Raw genomic sequence first — 18,961 nt, 5'->3', positions numbered from 1 at the left:
ATGTTCCTTCACTGTTGTGAGGTCAAAGCTTGTAACCCCCTTCTTAGCAGCACTGTGGAAGTACCTACACCACATGGAGTTCAGTGCTTCAAGAAGTTGGCTCACCACCACTTTCACAAGGGCAATGGATGGCAATAAGTGCCAGTCTAGCTAGTGACATCTATTTCCCAGGAAGACATACATTTTAAAAATCAAGTTTTTGAAGTTTTCTTTGTTTTTCTTCCTTTTTCCAATGCATGGAAAATTAACTGGATATTAACTTTGTGCTATACCACAAAAGCAGCAAAGAAGACACATTCTGTAGCTGGGTCAAGCCAATGTGTGAGTACACTCTGCTTTCAGATATAGGTAACTTGCAACATAGGATCAACATGGAATGAATGAACAGAGAAGGAGACCATTGGCCCATCATGGCTATGCCACTCTATGCCAAAAGGCTGAAATGAAATGGAATCAGGCAGTTGTCATCACAGGTACACCACACAAATATCTTAGAACTGAATTAAGAGTGATGGAAAGACACTATGGAAGGGGCTTACAGCCATTATTAGCAGAGGTTACAATCAGCAAGGTTTGCTATGCTGTTACTAGCTGTACAACTAAATTGCTTCAACTCTTTAATTTAGTCAACATTTGTACTAACATTTGGAATGTGGGTCATAGGTACATCCAATGTTTATTGCAAGATGTACTTACAAGAACAGGTTCTATTTCAACATTTAATCTATTCCTATTCTCCAATCCATTGCTGATAATTCAGTCACTAGTTGCACTAAAAATGTTGAATTATCAAGTAATTAGAATGATGTAATGAATAGAATTCAGCACTGGACAACAACTCAGACCATCGGATAATTAACTTTAAATTACTTTTTGCCTCCTGAAGAAGGATGATGTGCTGCTATTCACCTTAAGTACAAAATCTAGTCATTTTTCTCCTTTGCAAGCTTAAAAATAGGAGATCAATTTTAATGGTCTCTTTCTCCTCTAACCAATAATAATTAAACTCAGCACAGTATGGGTACAGAAACTGAACACTTTCTGGTGTTTATGGCTTATCACCAAACTATATGTTGTGTTTCCCTACTGGATTATCTGGACAATGAGAACAGGAGACTAATGAGGTTTGGGCTATTTATCTTTTATAAATATGAAGGTTGTTAGCCTTATAAAGGCACAGCCACCCTTTACAGCAAAAGGTTATCATATCAAACTTAAAACTGACCAAACTCTTGCATTCTCAATCAGATCAGCCTCATAAAATGTGTATACACAATGCTAAGACTCTAAAAAGGTAATGAGTCTTTTTTCATGTAGTGTGTAATGATAGAAGTGTAGAAAACCTGCAACAATAAGCTAACTCTTGCTTCTTTTTTGGTGAATAAGACTTCTAATCAACAGCTCACAAATAGAATCTGATTTTATCTAATCAGAACATTTTTAATAAATAGATTGTTAAAAAAACAATGCAAAATGTCAATACTGTCTTCACACAATGCCCTTAATTTTAATACTGTCTTTTGAAATCCACTCCTATAATTACCTGCAAGGTAGAATTGCTGAAATAATTTGGCACAGTCTGAAGATTTCTACCATCTAAAGCATGCAAAAATTCAGAACGCAGTTGAGACAAAAGGATTAACATACATAGCTTAAAGCAAATCTCATGTGTCCACAGATCTTAGTGCAGCAATGTCATAACATGCATTGAAGGAAAGGATTAGTGAATAGCATACAAGTTTATCAAGATCAGTGCCAATTTCACCAAATGCTCTGACGTTCTTAGCGGTCAATTTAAGAACCATGGAGGTAATTTTATAAGGGAAAAAGAGACTAATTTTAAAATGCAAGAAGAGATCATCTTCTTAATTTTTAGATGCAATGTAACTAAATCATATATGAACTATACCTATGCCTTTTCTGCTGGAGGCCATGTGAACCATGGAACTTCTCGCCCTACTGGAACAGCAGCCCATTGCCCTAGCATGTTTGGTGTGCTGCCAGGTTTCAGCCAGACATAACTGGGAAAATGCTGCTGAGATGGGACTATGTTGGGAACTGTTCTGACATGGCTGCCCCAATCTGCCTGCCTACCAGGTCATCTCACTGGGACATTAACATTCCACCCTCCCTGTCCAAACAAGCCTACTGGAGAGATGACATTTTCAACCTGATCTTTCTCTCCCTCTTCTGACCTACCCTCTGAAAAACTTCTGTGAAGTTCCTGGCCATGCCTTTGACAAGGAAAAGAAAGAATTCACATTTATATACCATCTACCAAGTCCCCAGTATATCCAATAACACTGCACAGATAATTCATAACCATTGACTTGTTAGTTGGCTTGTTAGTTTCAGCAGGCAAATGCAGCAGCCAATTTACACACAGCTAGGCCCAGAACAGAAAATATTTGCAGGGCTCCACTGAGTGGACTGGGGAGTGGGACTATCTGACTTTTTATAGCGGAGTGCTAGTGTCAGACAGGCAATACCTCCTTCTATGAGAAGCATTCCATTCTGTGTCTCAATAATAGTAATGAGATAACTAACCAGTTGATGTGTTTTTGCACTAATTGTTTGCAATTGTTTGATGAGTGATGGTCAGAAACTGGTGGCGTATTCCCAGCTCTTCTTCAAATAAGGCTACTCTATGCTTTATATTGAAATGAACAAATAGACAGGGTTTTAGTTTAACATGAGATTATTTACTATCTGAAGTGAAACACTGGAATCCTTGAAATTAAAAAACAACCATAGAAAATGCCTCTCTGTCCTTTGCCAATGTCTAACAAACATGATACTTCTCATATTCATCAATCGCTTTTCCTCTAGGATCTGTTCCAAGTCTTCTGAGAATTCATTGGTATAGTCAGGCCTCACAGTGTCCCTCTAGCAGTTCATTCATCACTCTCTGAATAAAGCAGTTTGTCAACACTACTCCCTAAGTAGTTACGAGGAAGTGCACCATACAAACCATTTTCTAATTTTCCCTCCCAGCCGTACCTGCAACATGTCCAATACTTCCCCCGTAGTCATCTAGGATCAAGATTCACTAAGTAGGCAATCGTGAATGTGTAATAATATCTGAGCACAGATCAATCTATGAAAGATAAATCTTCTTGTTTCCAAAACAATGAGATAGGAGGATGCAATCCACATCGCTGCATAGCTTGAACATGATGGAAATAATGTGTGGGTGTTCCAACTGCTATCTCTCCCACAAAAGTGTCTCTTTTACAAGAAAATGACTCAATTAAAAAACAAGTGCAGTTTTATTATTCTAACCCCATAATACTCCTTCTGAAACCTTCTTCCATTAGAGATGGCATTAAAAAATATAATGCATTATTTGTAAGAATTTTGCAAAACAATAAATACTGCAGCTTCTGTGATGTTCTTCCAGTTATTTTCTCCTACATATAAGTAATCAGTTTGTCTGCAAGGGGGAATAATTTACAAGAAAGATCCACCCCTGTCATCGATCAAAGCTTGTGCATATGGCACAGAGACATACAGACCAGCGGACTGACAGTTCCAATCCTGTTGTTGCTTGCTTAGACAATCTCTGCTGGCAAGGCATGCGAGTGTACCAATAGTTCTACTATTCCTCACTCCATCCTCTGGCCAAGATAAAATAAAGTCATTTAGTGGCTGCGTTTGGGTAGACTTTGAGGGAGAACACTATCAGTCTTGATTCCAATGACCTTCGTGATTCAACAAGTCTCTGAAACTCAACATTAAGGCTGTTATCTGCAACATCGTGACCTATTGTGAGTTAACGCCATTAAGGATAAGAAGATAAAAGTAAACATCAATAATGGAATAATACAGCAGAGAAGGAGGCCTTTCAGTGCATCATGCCTATGGTGGCAGCAGATATATGTGAAACCAGACAATCTGGCCCTTGAGTCTGAAGGAAGACATGGGCAGGTTAACAGCATAGGAGACAAACTATTGGTTGCCGATATTCCTTGGTGTTAAACATACACAACAGTGATTAGTGGGAATCAGTCTATACTGCATGCTTCAGCTATTTACTTGTCCTCATTTTAATTTCTTCAGCTGCTGAGGTTACGGAGAGACAAAGATAAGTCTGTCACCTCCATATTGTTTCCTTCATTTTACTGATGGGAAAATTAATTTTCCCAGAAAATAGGAGGCCACTATTTATTCAGTAAACTGAGGAATATTTTTTAAGTATCAGCAATCTAAACACAGAGAGAATGAGGGTGTATTCCGATCCTCCCAATCTTAACACAGTTCCCTAATGACATGCTCTCCCCAAAGATTCTTTGCACCGCTAAAGCAGCACTTCAACAGCTGCTGTACAAGACGAAGGATGACTGGAGGGGGAGAAGGAAAAGCCAAATGAAGGTTAATCAAAATCTGGTTAAGAAAATCTGCAAATGTTTAGTAACTTTAAAAGCAGATGCTGCTGTCACTCAGTATTGAATGGCACTGATGATAAAGAAGCAGTTGCCATTCAAATGAGTAAAAGGCATTTAAAAACTCCCCAGCTTAATGCTAAATTTTGACTCTTTATCAAATGTTAGTACGTTTTGTTTGTAAAAGTGGACTAACATTGGAACGTATGAATCAAAGCATGAAATGCCTCATTACACTTGTAAATACTGCACTTAATTTAACTGATTGAACACTGATTAGAAAGGTAAATGCAGTTATGTATTATAAGCTAATCTCCATTATCTAATAAAGGACATGCTTAAAGCACAAAATATAAAGGATCCAAAAATTCTAATAAGCTTCTTTTTATCGCATTTGTTAATTTCAATATTTTACTAACTCCCTTCATGCTTCCTTTTCATTCATTCATTCAAGTCTCAAAATTCTAGAGAGTTAGCTAGAAAAAGATGTGGAGTTTTGGAAAGGGAATGAAGCTAACCTTAGTTTGCTTGTATCCATGGTGAAAAGAGAGCCATGATTTTGTGGCACCAGCCTCATGTAAATAAAACCAGTGAGTGGATGACTTAACAGAAACATTATGCCATTTGTTAGATTAAGGCTTACCAACATTGGGCTGCTTAATGTCAGAGAGCTGCAATCCTGTATGATGCTCCTTGTCAATTTTATAATATCTTTCTAATCACCCATGTAATGAATGGAGCGTTGCACAGCACATGTTCTAACCATTTCCAAACTGAAATCACAATCAAAGCCCTCATATTGCATATTGAAATTGGCTACTGCCTGAAACAGGAAGATTCTAAGGTAAGTCCCTTTCAAATTAGCACCAGCGCCACGGACATGACCACTATTAACTCCACTCTAAGGACATGACCATTCTATTAAGTTGTAATCTTCATACTTTTCTACTCGGAGAAAACAAGGGAAATCAGCCTCAAAGTGTTACCAAGATTAAATTACAGAATCGTCTGCATTTTTAAAAGTGAAATACACATGTGCTTTCTCTTTCCAATTTTCTCCCCCTCTATATCCCCCCATCTCCTGAGGGGAGTGATTTACAGCGAGACATGGCAGGCCGTGGTACCTGGTTTGCTTCATGTGCAAGTGTAGAGTGGAGATGTCAACCAGCTACTCCCAATGGGCTGAACATCACAGCTGAGTCCACTGCTGTCCTTACCAGACATCTACATGCACAGATAGATCCAGCAGTATTCAATGAACAGCAGGCAGAAGTGGACCCTGACTGCTTGTTCTAATCTGATACTCTGAAGGTAACTGTACCACTCTTTCAGTAAAACATAGCACCAATAAAGAATTAAACTCTCCTTGGAGGTATTGCTGGTGCACACAACTATCAGGGCAACTCAATACTTGCTTCACCAACAAATCTTAGAATCTCTACAGAAGCAAAACAGCATTCCCAACATTGTGGTATTTCAAGATTAAACATATACAAATCTAATTGTTCATTGCCTAAAACAGTATTTTTATTTGTTAGCTCTCAGAAAATGACAGCACTGATACTTCCAGAATTTAACCAACACTTACGCAATTATGCCACAGCTACGATTTCCTTTAATGAACTCATCAGCATGTTTTAAAACTGGGCGTTAGACTGCTCTGAAGCTATAATAAGGAACAGGAGATGACCTTTTTCAAGGTGTGTCACACTGCTCCCCTTCAGAATCACGTCTAGACTTGACTTTACAGTTACTTTGCCGCATTTGCATCACTGTGAAACATAAAGATAGTAGTGCAACTGTAACTTTAGACTTCATCATAAGGTATAACCTAAGACAAATTGCATGCTGGAGTACTGCATACACACCAACTAAATTCCTGTCTTATTCAGCAATGACAACAGGGTAAATCGTATACATTTCTGGTATGATACCTTTATTTCAGCCACTATATGGCCTTACTATAAACAAAATTAAAAGTTTAATTTACTAGAAACTAAATATCCTGAAGAAACTTACATTTAAATAGATATTACGCATTTTGTTCACTTGCTCTTTACAACAAAAATAATATTAAATACACAGCATTTATGAAAAAAATCAGTTTTTCGTAAAAATTGCATGGTTTCTGGGCTTGATTCCTTTAAGAATAGGCCATGTAGACAAGTCTTTGGGTACAATAACAATCAGCAGTGCCCATAATTTAGGAAGCATGTACTGTAATCCTAATTAACAAATTAAAGTGGGTAAAGAAATTTGACTCCACACTTTATGTAACATTTTTCCTTGTGGTCTCAATTGACAAAAAATTCCAATGATAAAGCACCAGCTTCTTTGTAATGTTAGAAAAAAAAGTGATTAGGATACAACGTTTCAATTTGTAGGGTGCCTTTCGTGTTTAAGAAGGTCCGATAAAAGGGTAGAGAGAAAAAAAACTATGGGTTACCATGCTGAACATACCTACTTATAAAAGCATTTCAGAACAGGGTTCTTCCAAAGGGCTGTTGATTTATGTGGCTGCATCCCATCTCATTAAATGTTTGTTGCTGTCAGTCTGAGGTGGCGTTCACAGCAGGCTACCATGTCATGTCACACCAGGTATCATGATTCAACCGAGGTTAATAAGTATAAAGTATTCTGCTACAGAACAGTTTACACATCTCAGCTGCACCATTTAACATGCCAGGTCAATGTATAACTTATTTGTACATTTAAATAATTTTGCATCAGATCCACATGATGTCACAAGGTTCCCTGCTCAGGTAAATCAAACTTTAGTATTTCAAACTTTGCATAATAGAGTGAGCAGAGACCTCAGCCAGTGTTGAGGAAATGTAATGTTATACCAGTTTGCATTAAAAGTAAACCTTTCATAAGCACAATAACCTCAACAAAGATTTTCCTATGTAAGCATTTACTGCCAGTATCCATGGCAATGGATTTTCATGCTGTAGCTATGAAATTCACATTGTTGCCACTAACCACTTAAAGCCCTGTTGGGAAGCCTAGTGAATGCCTGACAAAAGTTGATGCAAAGCAATAGTTGTTGTCTTTTGTTTAGTTGCCAGGCTTCTAGCAGAGTACTATTATGCTTCAGTGATTGAAGTGGCCATGTTAAAACCCTATATATAAAAAGGGCCTAAATTTTAGTGACAGGCATGAAGTGTGATAATGCAGTGGACAGCTATGTGGGGTAGACCTTTTATTTTTTTAAGAATGACATCACATTGATTCTCTCTGGAAAGCCCAAAATTTGGTGAAAGAAAGTCTTACTAAAATAACTAAGGGCTAAGCTTAACTCAGAAACTCACATAAGGGTGAAACAAACTGAGCCCTTGTGCTATGAATTCACAGAATTGGTCACAAGTGGGAACTTCAGATCAGAAACCCCAGAATAAGTAGTCAACCTGTATCAGTCAATGGCATTTCAGCCCAGACAGGAAGGAGCAGATTGGTGGAGGTAAATGTTTGTGAATATTGGGCAATTCTGACATATCGGTAATGCAAATTTGGTCGTAGCAGAGAAATCCTAATAAGGTTTATATTAAGTTTTTTTTCAAAAAAAAATACAGCTTGTAATAAATTTCTTCCAGACAGAACATTGTAAATGAATATTTTACACAATCATAGAGTGATGATAATTCCCACCAAAGGCGATTTCTTTTCTGATTATGTGAGTTAACTGTCCACAACGATAACTAAATGGCTGACAGAATTGCTGTTTCCACAACTCTCAATTCCTTGTAACGTATCTCAGTAAATGTTACAGCTTAAGCAGCAAGTTAATATTAAAGCTTTGCAATGGTGATCTGAAAACCAGTATCAATCCCTTGATTAAATTACAACCTTACGAATGTTCCCAAACATAAATTGTACACCTATATCATATGATGGCAATTTTGATTTCTTTGCAATTAACTTCCAGAGACAACACTGTTATCAGCATACACTTCTGAGAGAACTGGCAAATGAGCGTGTTCCAAACAGGAACAATTGTAGGAACTACTGTAAGAAAAAAATTCTGCTTAGCAACGTGATCATTTCTATGGGGCTCGTTTTGATTTCTGACAGCCGTTACACCAACTCAGTCGCAAACAATTTACACCAGCTGACTGCAACAGACAGAATAATCATTTGTAGCCATTCAAAATCGTTTCAAATCATTCGCCTTGAATTGAATTAAATAGAAACGGAACACAACAGCTCAGTGATCTAAACCTCTCAAACGCGTGGTCTTATTCAGAAGCACTACCGAAAGTAAATGTAGTGCTTCCCGTGTTACTATAACACAGCCCTTATCTGCAATCGTGTGAGTTCATTTTTATTATTTCATAGGGAGTTGCGTCGTTGAAAATAACATCGTTCGTTTGCAATGTTGTCGTTTGTTTTATACCGAATTCACGCAAAATATAATTTCTCCGATCCAAACGGGATACCTTCCCTGACACTGTAATAGAATGCACACAGTCCAACAATTGCACTTCAGAGATGGTTGATTTTCTTTTAAAAAAAACGAAATTCTTTCAAAACTGCTTCGGGCCTAAAGGTTTTATTAAGGTCGACTTCACCGTACCAACGGAAGCTTCTCGAGCATTTCAAACTCTCACTTTACAAGAGATATCGTAGAAATCAAAGCACTGCAGTAAGTTTATTTCTCTGGAGGGTTAGTCCGTCGGCTCTCGATCTAACCATCTAATTCCTACACTTTAAATATACATTCCTATACATTAAAATCCCACCAACCGCGTCAAAACAAAAAAAAACTGAAGGCACCAAGATGTGTTGAGAACTCGTGGTGCCGAAAGTGTTTAATACATAGTCCGCGGGGAATATTTCTCTGAGGGATATGTGCATGGCGAGGGTAAAATTGGGGAGTTTTTTTAATCTACTTCAGTTGACTGCTCAAATTTTCAAACCGCAGTGACCAAACTTTCAAACGAGTTTTGAAAAAACTGCCCTCCCCACCCCCGAAAAAAGTATTCCCCGCCACACACACACACACACAGACAGACAGACACACGTTAATGAGAGGGCAGGTTTAGACCCAGTCTGACAGGGAGCTGGGAGCTCTGGATTTCCCCTCGCGTCTGCTTGCCCTACCACCTGTTACTGCGGAGACTGCAGAGAGATCACACACACCATCCCGTAACTTGCCTTTATTTTTTCAAAAAAAATACAAAAAAAAGTGAAAAGACAGAAATAAATCATGTCATTTTTGAAAGGTTGAATTTTTTTGTTTAGTCAAGAGGCCGAATAAATCAGCCAGCTGTAATGACGCGTGCTGCCTTTCCCGCACTATCCCGGTCAGAGTGTGTGCCTGGGCTGAAAGGCGCCGCCTCTGTGCATCAACTTGACACGTGAACTCTCCAAAACACTTGCAACAAACTCCTCCAGCATTTCTACTGCCTCACACCATTAAACCCCACTCAGGCAAGCAAGATGGACCGCACTCTGCTATGAGTCTACACATCTTTCTCCCCCTTTTCTTATCTTCCTCCTTCTCGCCCTTGCCTTTTTGTTCCTCCCTCCCTTTTATCCCCTTCTCTCCTTCCTGCTCCCCTTTTTTCTTTTTCTCCTTCCCACTCTCCCCTTTTTCTTTCCCACACTCTTTCTCCTTTCTTTCCCACTCTCTTTCATTTCTGTCTTTCTCATTCTTTTTTTCCTTTCTCTCCTTCCTACTTTCCCTTTCTTCTCAGTCTCCCATTTTCCTCTCTCTTTCCTTTCTGTCTTTCCTACTTTTTTTCTTTTATCTCTTTCCTACTTTGCCTTTCTCTCCTTCCCACTCTCTTTCCTTTCTCTCTTCCCACTCTTTTTTTTGCTTTTCTCTCCTCCCTGCTGTCCCCTTCCCCTTCCTACTCTTCCCTATTTTCTATCTCTCCTTCCCAATCCCCTTTCTTTCTTTCCTTCATTCCTGCAGTCCCTCTTTTTCCTTTGCTCCTTCGCGCTCACATCTCTCTTTTCCCACCTTGGCCTGTTCTCTTCCTACCTTGTGCTCACACCTCCCCACCCCCCACCCCCCCTCACCCCTTCCACCTTCCCCCCTTCCGTCTTCAACACTTCATCGTCCGCTTTTCCTCTGCGCGCCCCCACCTTCTCCCCCTCTCCCACCCTACGCTCTGGGATGGTCTGGCCGGAATTAAACTCCATAAAGGAGCCTTTTCTGTTCCAGACTGTTGGGTGGGAAATGGAGAGCGCGGTTTGCGAAAGGAAAACTTCACGATTATTTAAGTAAGGGCGCAATGTTTAGGAACGCTGTTAATAATTGAGAACAAAAACCAATGCGTGCATATAAAACGCAACTTTTAAGCTCCACTGAGCTCTCCGTTCGGAGTGTAACTAACTTTTGTTTTAGAAAATGAAAATTCCAGGATCCAGCAAGGCCAAGAATTCACAATCAGCTTTCTTTTCTTGCCTACTCTGTCCCTTTCCCACTTGAACAACTATTTGGGAAGATGGCACAATCGCCCTTCAATATTAAAAACTAAATTTGTCTTTGATAATAAATACTTTCGGTGGCATTTTCCAGCCGATCAAAGGCAGTCAATTGTAAACGCTGCTTTGATTTCCAGGCCGGCGAACACACATGTTGGACCGGTCAAATCCGGGCGCTTGGTTTTGAGTTCAAACTGTGCCCCCCAAACCCGTCCAACGTGACTTTGCCCAGAACCTGTATTCATCCAAAGGCCTGTGTGAAACCGCTGGAGCTTTCGCATTGCATTCCAGGTCTGACTGCGAGACTCTGTTTGGGAAATGTGTGAAGGATGGGCTTTTTAAAAATTATTTTGAAAGATCTTTAAAAATACCGACCCGGGACAGGCTGATTTCCTCCCCCCCCCACGTTTCTTTCTCATATTTAGAACTTGTACAAATATCTACATCTGACCCATAAACGTGGGAATACTGAATAATTACAGATTGAATCAAACTCCCAAAGCCTAAGTGACACCTCAAACACCATTTTTTTAAAAAAACATTAAAGCAATTTTGATTTAAAACAAAATGTATTAATTAAAGACGAAAAATAGTGGTGTCAGAGAAATGTATCAGCACTGGCCGATTTACGGGGTTTTTATTTGGAAGCTCGCTCACTCTCAATGCAAAGTGTCAATCCGACTCATGCAACAGCAGTGGGTCAGTGTGTCTGACCCATCACAGCGAATCTTTGGAGGGTTTTGAGGTGGGGGGCTTTTTGTGTGTGTGTTGAGGAGGGGTTGGGGGAAGCTGAAACGGTCCAGGCCGATAGGATTGTAGCGCCTTGCCATTGCTGTCCCGGGTCCACGGCGGCGTGTGCATTACTTTGCCCGAGTGTTTTGTTTGATATTTAGCTACCTGCAGTTTATCTGGCAGCCCGCTAATTTCAGCGAAGAGAATAGTGCTAAAGTAGCCCAGGTGATGACACTGCCGGCACCTTCAGTGACACTCCCCCCTCCCTCCTTCAACCCTCCACCCCCCCCCCCCCCAAAAAAAGAAAAAAATAACAACAAAGTTCTAAATGGAGAGAAACAGGCAAATAGCCGGGTGGAGGTAGGGACTGCTGCACGAGGGGATTTGAATTAAACACACACACACAATACATTCGATTCCGTTCAGTTGCGATTTGTTTCTGCAGCACTTGCTTTATTATGAACGAATGCTGTATGCATATTGTTGATTCTGTTGAGGATAATGATGGCGAGGGGGGAAATACTTGAGGTATCATTTGGGGTTTTGTGGTCATGTTGTACCCAGACATAAACGGAGCTTTTTTTTAAGAGGAAAAAAAATTAGATACAACCATTCCTCATGTGTTAAAATTATTCTCTTCGAAAGTAAGGTGAGAGTATTAAAATATGTACTCATAGCTATACCACAAACTGTGCTCCAAACACACATATCCACAGTCACACTGCCAATCTCGGCTAATATCGATATCATTCTCATTATCGTTCCACACACACAATACAGTTACCAAAAACAAAAGAAAATTCTTGACATAGAACATCGACCAAGTTCTCTTTGCTGGGGGATGTCTAATTATTGTGGCACCGTTACTGTACCTTAGAACAAGGTCAAACTGCATGAAAGAAACGATAGAGAAGATTCCGCTGGCTTTTCCAAGCGGAATCTCGGAGGCACCGACCCTCACGTGAAATGGAAGCGAATCCATGATTACATTTCCACCTTGGCGGAGTAAGGCAGGCCCAGAGATATAGGCCGCGAAACTGACATTTGCAAATCAGCCGTTTTTGTTTTGTTATTATCACGCATTAAATATCCTGAGAGAACGTGGGAAACCCCAGAAATAGGGCCTGGAAAAATGCGCGGGTTTTGTTCTGCTAGCAGGCTTTTATATTCCTATTTTTAAAACAAAAAATCCCTGAGTCAAAAGCTCTGGTTAACAAAGAAAAACTCACCGTCAATAATAGTGACCATGGAAGCAATATTTTGGGGGGTGAGGGGGAGGCTGTGATGGAAACTGACTTTGTGTTTTGCAAAGTAATCTGGAAAATTGCGGCGTCAGTATCTCCCCCCATCCCTCAAAACAATCCTTATTCACTACAGAAGAAGAAAAAAAAATTAAATGGGGTACAGTCTCCCTGTGTTCTTTAAACAAGATGGGCACGAACTTACTGTTCATAGTCTTGTTTGCAGTAAAGTTTCCTGTCTCGGTAATAGCAGCTCCTGGTGAGAGGCTGATGACACACGGTACACTGCAGACAATGTTCGTGCCAAGAGGCTTCATTCACTCTCATCAGAAAGCGATCCTCGATAGGTCTTTGACAACCGTCGCATACTTCTTTATGTTTACAGTCAGAACCTGCAGCAATAAACACAAAAAAAATGCATTGAGAAAAGTATATCTTGCTGGATGATGGGTGCTTTTTTTATATTTTGGCTATTTTCATATTGACCCTTCCCCAGCGCATCGATCTGTACTGTATCTTCCCCCCCTACACCTCATCCCCGCCAGAATGATTCCCCACTTCTACAGGCAAAGGTTTGTTCAGGGACAGCTCGGGAGAATGTGTCACTCCTTGAGAAAAGAGACGTGGGCTGTCGGAGGCAGAGAACAACTTGGAGAAAGTTAGTGCCATATCGACCGGCAGCGATGGTTCCCCCAACGTTGTTTCGTAAATAAATCCTGTTGTACAGAGTGCCGGTTTCACTGAGTGTCCGAGAGCTACTTGACACATCTACAACTGGCCACTCAGTCAGTGAAAGGTTGCACACAAAGCCAGCAATAGCTTGGTTCACGGTATGCAACAAATGGCGCTTACTTTGTTTTCAATTAAATGAGACTGTATAAATGGTATAAAGACTTGATTTACCCAGTAGCATTCCCAAGGTAGCAGGACCTGAATGTAACGGGTGCTCCTCCATTTTGATGCCGTCTAGCATCTTTCGACACTCGGGTTCTCGTCTGCTGAAGCCCCTGGTCAGAGATTCGGGACCTGTAGTGAGAGCCATCCTTAGGATTACTATTCTGAAAGCACCAAGCGGCGTCCACTCACACATTCACCACCTCTCCCCCTCCCCCCCCCCCCAACCTTCCCACAACTCCCAACTTTAATGCTAACTTTAGCACAATCGATACAAACTATTTCCTACACACGTTCACATGCACAGGAGGGAGAGAGAGAGAGGGGGGGGGGGAAATGAGGCGGCAGACAGCTCGCTTTGTAACTTGGTATTGGTGAGTAATTGATCGTTGCACTTACAAGATCAGCACTTGGTTCAGTTTAAAAATAAAGGCTGCTCTGAAGTAAAGACGTTACTTATTGGCACCTGGGGGAACCCAGTGAGGGAGGAAGGGAGCAGTGCTGAGACTCGCCAGGACAAAACTTGCAATCCAATCTTCTCGGGGTGATTTCTCTTTTTTTTTGAGGGATGATGAAGGAGGAAATGAGCTAGGAGTAAATCCCAAGAAGCGAAGCTGAGGTTTTCCCTGGGTGCTCGGGTGGGAATGTGCCATGGACCCTTCTTTGGAGCGGGGTGGGTATAGAGCCAGGGAGAACGATGGGGGGGGGGGGGGGGGGGAGGGGGGGGGGGGGGGGGGGGGATAGAGGGGGGGGGAGGGGGTTGGAGAGCCCGGCGCACGGATACATACGCCAGCACGCTGGAGATGCGCCTCCCCCCCCCCCCCCCCAGGTTGTGCACGCTGTCTTGGCCGCTGTAGCACTGCGCCTCCCACGGGCCCGCTCTACTCACTCCCTCTCTCTCACACACACACACACATGAGACCAGGTGCGGTCCCCACTCACCGGCAGCAGCTCCACTCTCTCTCTCTCACACACACACACACTCTCCCCTTCAAACTAGCAACTTCCCAGCTTCAAGGCAATAATAATGAAAGCGAAAAAAGCTGACAGCGAAACGCACCCTGATTTCACTCCCTCAACTTGACTCAGCACTGATTTCCCATTTCCCCTCCTCACAAACTTAAAAAACAAAATGTTTGACGAGACAGTATTTCAGGATAAGCCTGGCGACATGCATATTTCTGCCCTGGAAATGTGAGCCGGCGTAAGTGACGAGTTAATGGTTTCGGAAACGCTCGTGTTTTTGTTTATGTTAAAATGACAGGGGAGGAAATCGTTAAATGTGACCAATTGCCGCCCAGAGACTTCGCTCCGGCTGGGAAAGGCGAGAGAGCTCCCCGAGATACCGAGGAGAACCGAAGGTGTCTCATTCGGGCCACTCGCTTGTACCGTGACTGACAAGAGTGGCCGTCATTGACTTCACTTAATACAAAGTGTGTTAAATGTTTACTGGAACACACACACACTTGTTTAAAAGCGAAGGCTGCAGTCCCCAGATTGCACTCCCCAAAAGCGAGCAAAGACTGTCTTTCCAGCAGGGCATCGGGCGAGCCTGGACACTTGATGCGCGTTCAGATTTTAAACCAATATGTCCGCACTCCTAACGACTTGCTAGTACATTTTTAAAAATAAAATACAATGTTAAACAAAAGCGAGGCTTCACATTTGATCAGATTTTTAATGATTAACTCAGTGATGTTCGCTGACAATAAAACGAATGTTGGAAAGCGAGGAACACGAACGAGGTTCTTTTTATTTTATATTCCTGAGCAAATTGCCAACCTTGCACCTGGCTCTCGCGTCTGATAATCTCCCCAGGAGCAGAGAGGCGAGATAGGCTGCGCTCAGCACCCTGATATCTACGCCCCAGCTCCAGCCTGTATCTCTGCGCTGAAATATGCAGTGATAGATTGCTCAGATATCGGGCGGCGTTAGCCGGCACCCATTGTCAGTTTGTCTCCCTCTTTTCGACTGCAACAAGGGACTGGAGATAATATTCAAGCAGGTCCTTCGAAGCGAGACATCTGCAAATATCCTCCTCATCAAACACACACACACACACACCCGTTTGATTTTTGGTTCATCTGACATCTGCACTCGCCGCCAGCAAGTGTGTCCTAATGTCTATCACTAAAATAGTCTGCGCAGCAGCTCTGAGAGTGGTTATATGTATAAAGAACGCATCTTCTATCTGAACGGTTACTCTGGGACGTTTTGTTATGTTCTTTCCAACTGCGCGGTTGGCGTTTTGAAGTCGTAATATCTCAATTAAAATATTTTTCGTCTTCCTTTAATAACATCTGAATTTCATCAACGGCATATGTCCTTAGGTGTGAGTGAGCCGCTCTCAGTAAGATCAGTGTCGGCGGCTTGGTTATGATGTTGGAGAAAATCTCTCCCTCTTCTCTGATCAGACTCTGGATCTTTTACAACAATTATTGAAATGATTATTAGCGGCAGACTTCACTAACTTGCGTGTAAATTGCCCCACCAAGGGGACTGGACAGTCCCAATCCTGCTCAATTTATATTTTTAAAAATGACTCTGGTCTCTGTACTGACCAGAGGAGATTGATGTGGCTAAGTTGCAGGATGAGCGAGTTAAGATCACGGAGTCTTCCTTCATTAGTGCTCAAGCGTTAAATAAGAGGGGCTTTAAAAAGAAATTAGACATACACACATCACTGGGCCGCTTTCACGCCTTTAGACGTGGCTGCAAGTGGCCTCTCACGTTTTTAGGTGAGTTTAGGCGAATTTGACCGCGCCAAGACTAATGCAACTTTTGAGTCGATCGAGCACAGTCAGTGGGGAATTGTGACCCTCAGCCGCTAAACCATTGGGTTTATTTAATTAAAATGTACTTACTTTCCGTTACTTGCCTATAAACCACGCATCGCGAGAGGCGCACCGGAATAAGACTGATATGCCCGTGTAAACTTTTCTCGCACACAATGGGAGATTATACTGAATGGGAGCATTCGTCTGCAAATGTCAAATCGCCGTACAATCCATTGGAAACGATTCCGGATCGTATCTCAATATAATCCAGGCTCACAAAATTGTCCAAACTGCTTTAAAGTTGGAATCGCGGGAGCGAATGGGTCGTAGTTATTATTAAATTCTAATTGGCATCCTGGGGAAATCGCCTGCTTATTTCAGGTTCATAAAAATCACACATTGATTTTATTAAATATGTATTATTTAGAACTTGCAATTTCATGTTAGTTGGCCCATGGAAGGAAACATTTTAAATTAAAATAAGGGGGTTTATTAAAAAATAAATCGCTTAAAATAACTAGGCCAAAATATATTTTTATATATGTGCATCATACTCTCCTAAATAATTGTTCTGTTACCTTGTCCGGCTCTCCACATTCTACGCTGAATATTCCACTGCTGTGTCTGTTAGAAATTCGGGGAAAATTAGCACAAGATGGATTTATCTCTCAGATTCCAGAAATTTCGTTTTAGGGAATTTTCGATTTCTGGGTTTGAAGATTATGGGATGCAAACGTGCCCGGCCTTGTTTCCCCGTACGATTACATTTAGTTTTGACATCGAATAGATGTTCAAAATCCTGGAGATTTCGAATTGTGCAAATCTATTTTTTTTAACAGCAACTGAAGGAAATTTACAAGCACCGCGATGTAGTTTCATTGCCAATTCGAATACAATCATTTTATTAACAACAAAAATTCATAACACGGACTACAGTGCAAGGAAATGGCAGAGCGAGATTTTCTTTATCGTTAGATTTTACATTTTTGAAATGTTTCGATTCAGAGTCAGTCATTCCTTTAACAAATTGAAACTGAGAACCATAACTGAAAGCAGGCGAATAAAACAATGCTATAGCCTCTAATTTATTCTTGTAAATATTTGAATTGCAGTGTTTGATTTTAAATACTTTGTTCACTGTCTTAATATATTCTTAGTTCGGTTTGCGAAACGTGTAATGCGCTGTTGCTTTTTGTGTTCAAACGCTTGATTGCAATTTTGAGGGCGATAACGTACCGGTTCTCAATTGAGAAATAGCGACAGTGTTAATATAAATTAACGTTTCTCACTGCAGACCATTGCTGTTATTTAACATCTCAATCCACACAAGTGAACGTAACAGAAATGTCACCGACGTGAATACTGAAGCTGTATGAACTGACCTCTATGTTTACACTATTTTTGTTTATTTTGGGGCTCGGACTAGAGCGAATTATTAGTCGAAATGTGGATGAAAATGGTTTACTGCGAAGTAGATTGGAATATAAGTGGGGCATTACAGTACCTTAATTCCTGAACCGCATCAGCTCTCCCGCAGGCAGGTTTGTAACTGAACTATACCAGCGAGGCGCAACCGGACCACTGCGCCCCCCGCTGTCCCTGTGTCGCCAATACATCGACCTGTCCGGATAACAATAGAAATAGAGGGTTTGTACACCAGAAAACACTCAACAAGACAAAGACAGCCTCCCTTCTGTTGCAAAGCTTTGCTTTTGTAGCACACATACCAATGTAAGGAAGAAGACAACCTTTCAGGCAAAAGCATGCTAAAGGGCGTTTTGTGTGAATGTATAAGAGAGAGAATGGGGGCGCTACACCCCCTGGACGGAAGAGATTATATGCGGTACAGTCGCACCATCAATCCGTTCGGGCAAGCATGCATATGTCTTGCATGGGGGGAAAAAAAACACAGAACTGAAGCCGATAAGGTAGAGAGTGTGAGTGGGACTCTATTGGGTATTCCAGTTTGGAGCATTGAGCTTTACTAAAGTGAGAGCCGAGCCATTTGCCGTCAGTGACTGCAAAGTTTCTCTCACGTGGGCAACTCTCAACAAGAAATAAGCTGAAAATGAATTGTATCCGCGTTCAGATCCCTTAGCTTTTCCAACTATGGTCTACTCTGGCCAAAAGGGACTTAAAAGATAAATTACCTATACATTTCACACATAGCAACGTTTTCAATTCCATCACTTGGGCGCGGGTTTGGAGGTCTGGTTATAACAGACTTTAATGTGTCCTTCATATCTGTCAGTGAATGAATGAGATACAGCTAGCTATAGTACTAGTGTTATAGTCGCAATAGCTGAGGGACTGTCACGTCTGGGGCAGAAGACAGATGTTACCTTTCATATTCCGGCGCAATCTCTTTAACGAATGAAAATGACTATTTGCAGGGAAGTAAACACGCCAGTGAACAGAATCAATACACTGACGGTGTTTTGATAAAGTTGGAAAGTTTGTGTCCAAACCATATTATTAGAACAAACTTTTGACAATAACATAT

The 18,961-nt window shown here is 41.3% G+C and overlaps 1 protein-coding gene across 2 annotated transcripts in view; it reads right to left on the bottom strand.

Moving 5' to 3' along the window:
• The window catches only part of LOC132825693 (LIM/homeobox protein LMX-1.2), a 196,777-nt gene extending 182,948 nt beyond the window's left edge, over positions 1 to 13,829 (bottom strand). For both annotated transcript variants that reach the window (XM_060841082.1, XM_060841083.1), the window contains exons 1-2: positions 13,691 to 13,829; positions 12,993 to 13,179 (exon numbers count right to left, since the gene is read on the bottom strand). In XM_060841082.1, the coding sequence (XP_060697065.1) occupies positions 12,993 to 13,179; positions 13,691 to 13,829 (326 nt within the window). The remainder of the gene's footprint in view (positions 1 to 12,992; positions 13,180 to 13,690) is intronic.
• Between the last annotated feature and the right edge of the window lie 5,132 nt (positions 13,830 to 18,961).

The sequence above is a fragment of the Hemiscyllium ocellatum genome, chromosome 21, assembly GCF_020745735.1.
Source record: "Hemiscyllium ocellatum isolate sHemOce1 chromosome 21, sHemOce1.pat.X.cur, whole genome shotgun sequence".
In the NCBI taxonomy this organism is placed as follows: domain Eukaryota; kingdom Metazoa; phylum Chordata; class Chondrichthyes; order Orectolobiformes; family Hemiscylliidae; genus Hemiscyllium; species Hemiscyllium ocellatum.
Note: the sequence above shows the minus strand (reverse complement) of the source record. Positions and strands in the feature narration are given on the sequence as shown.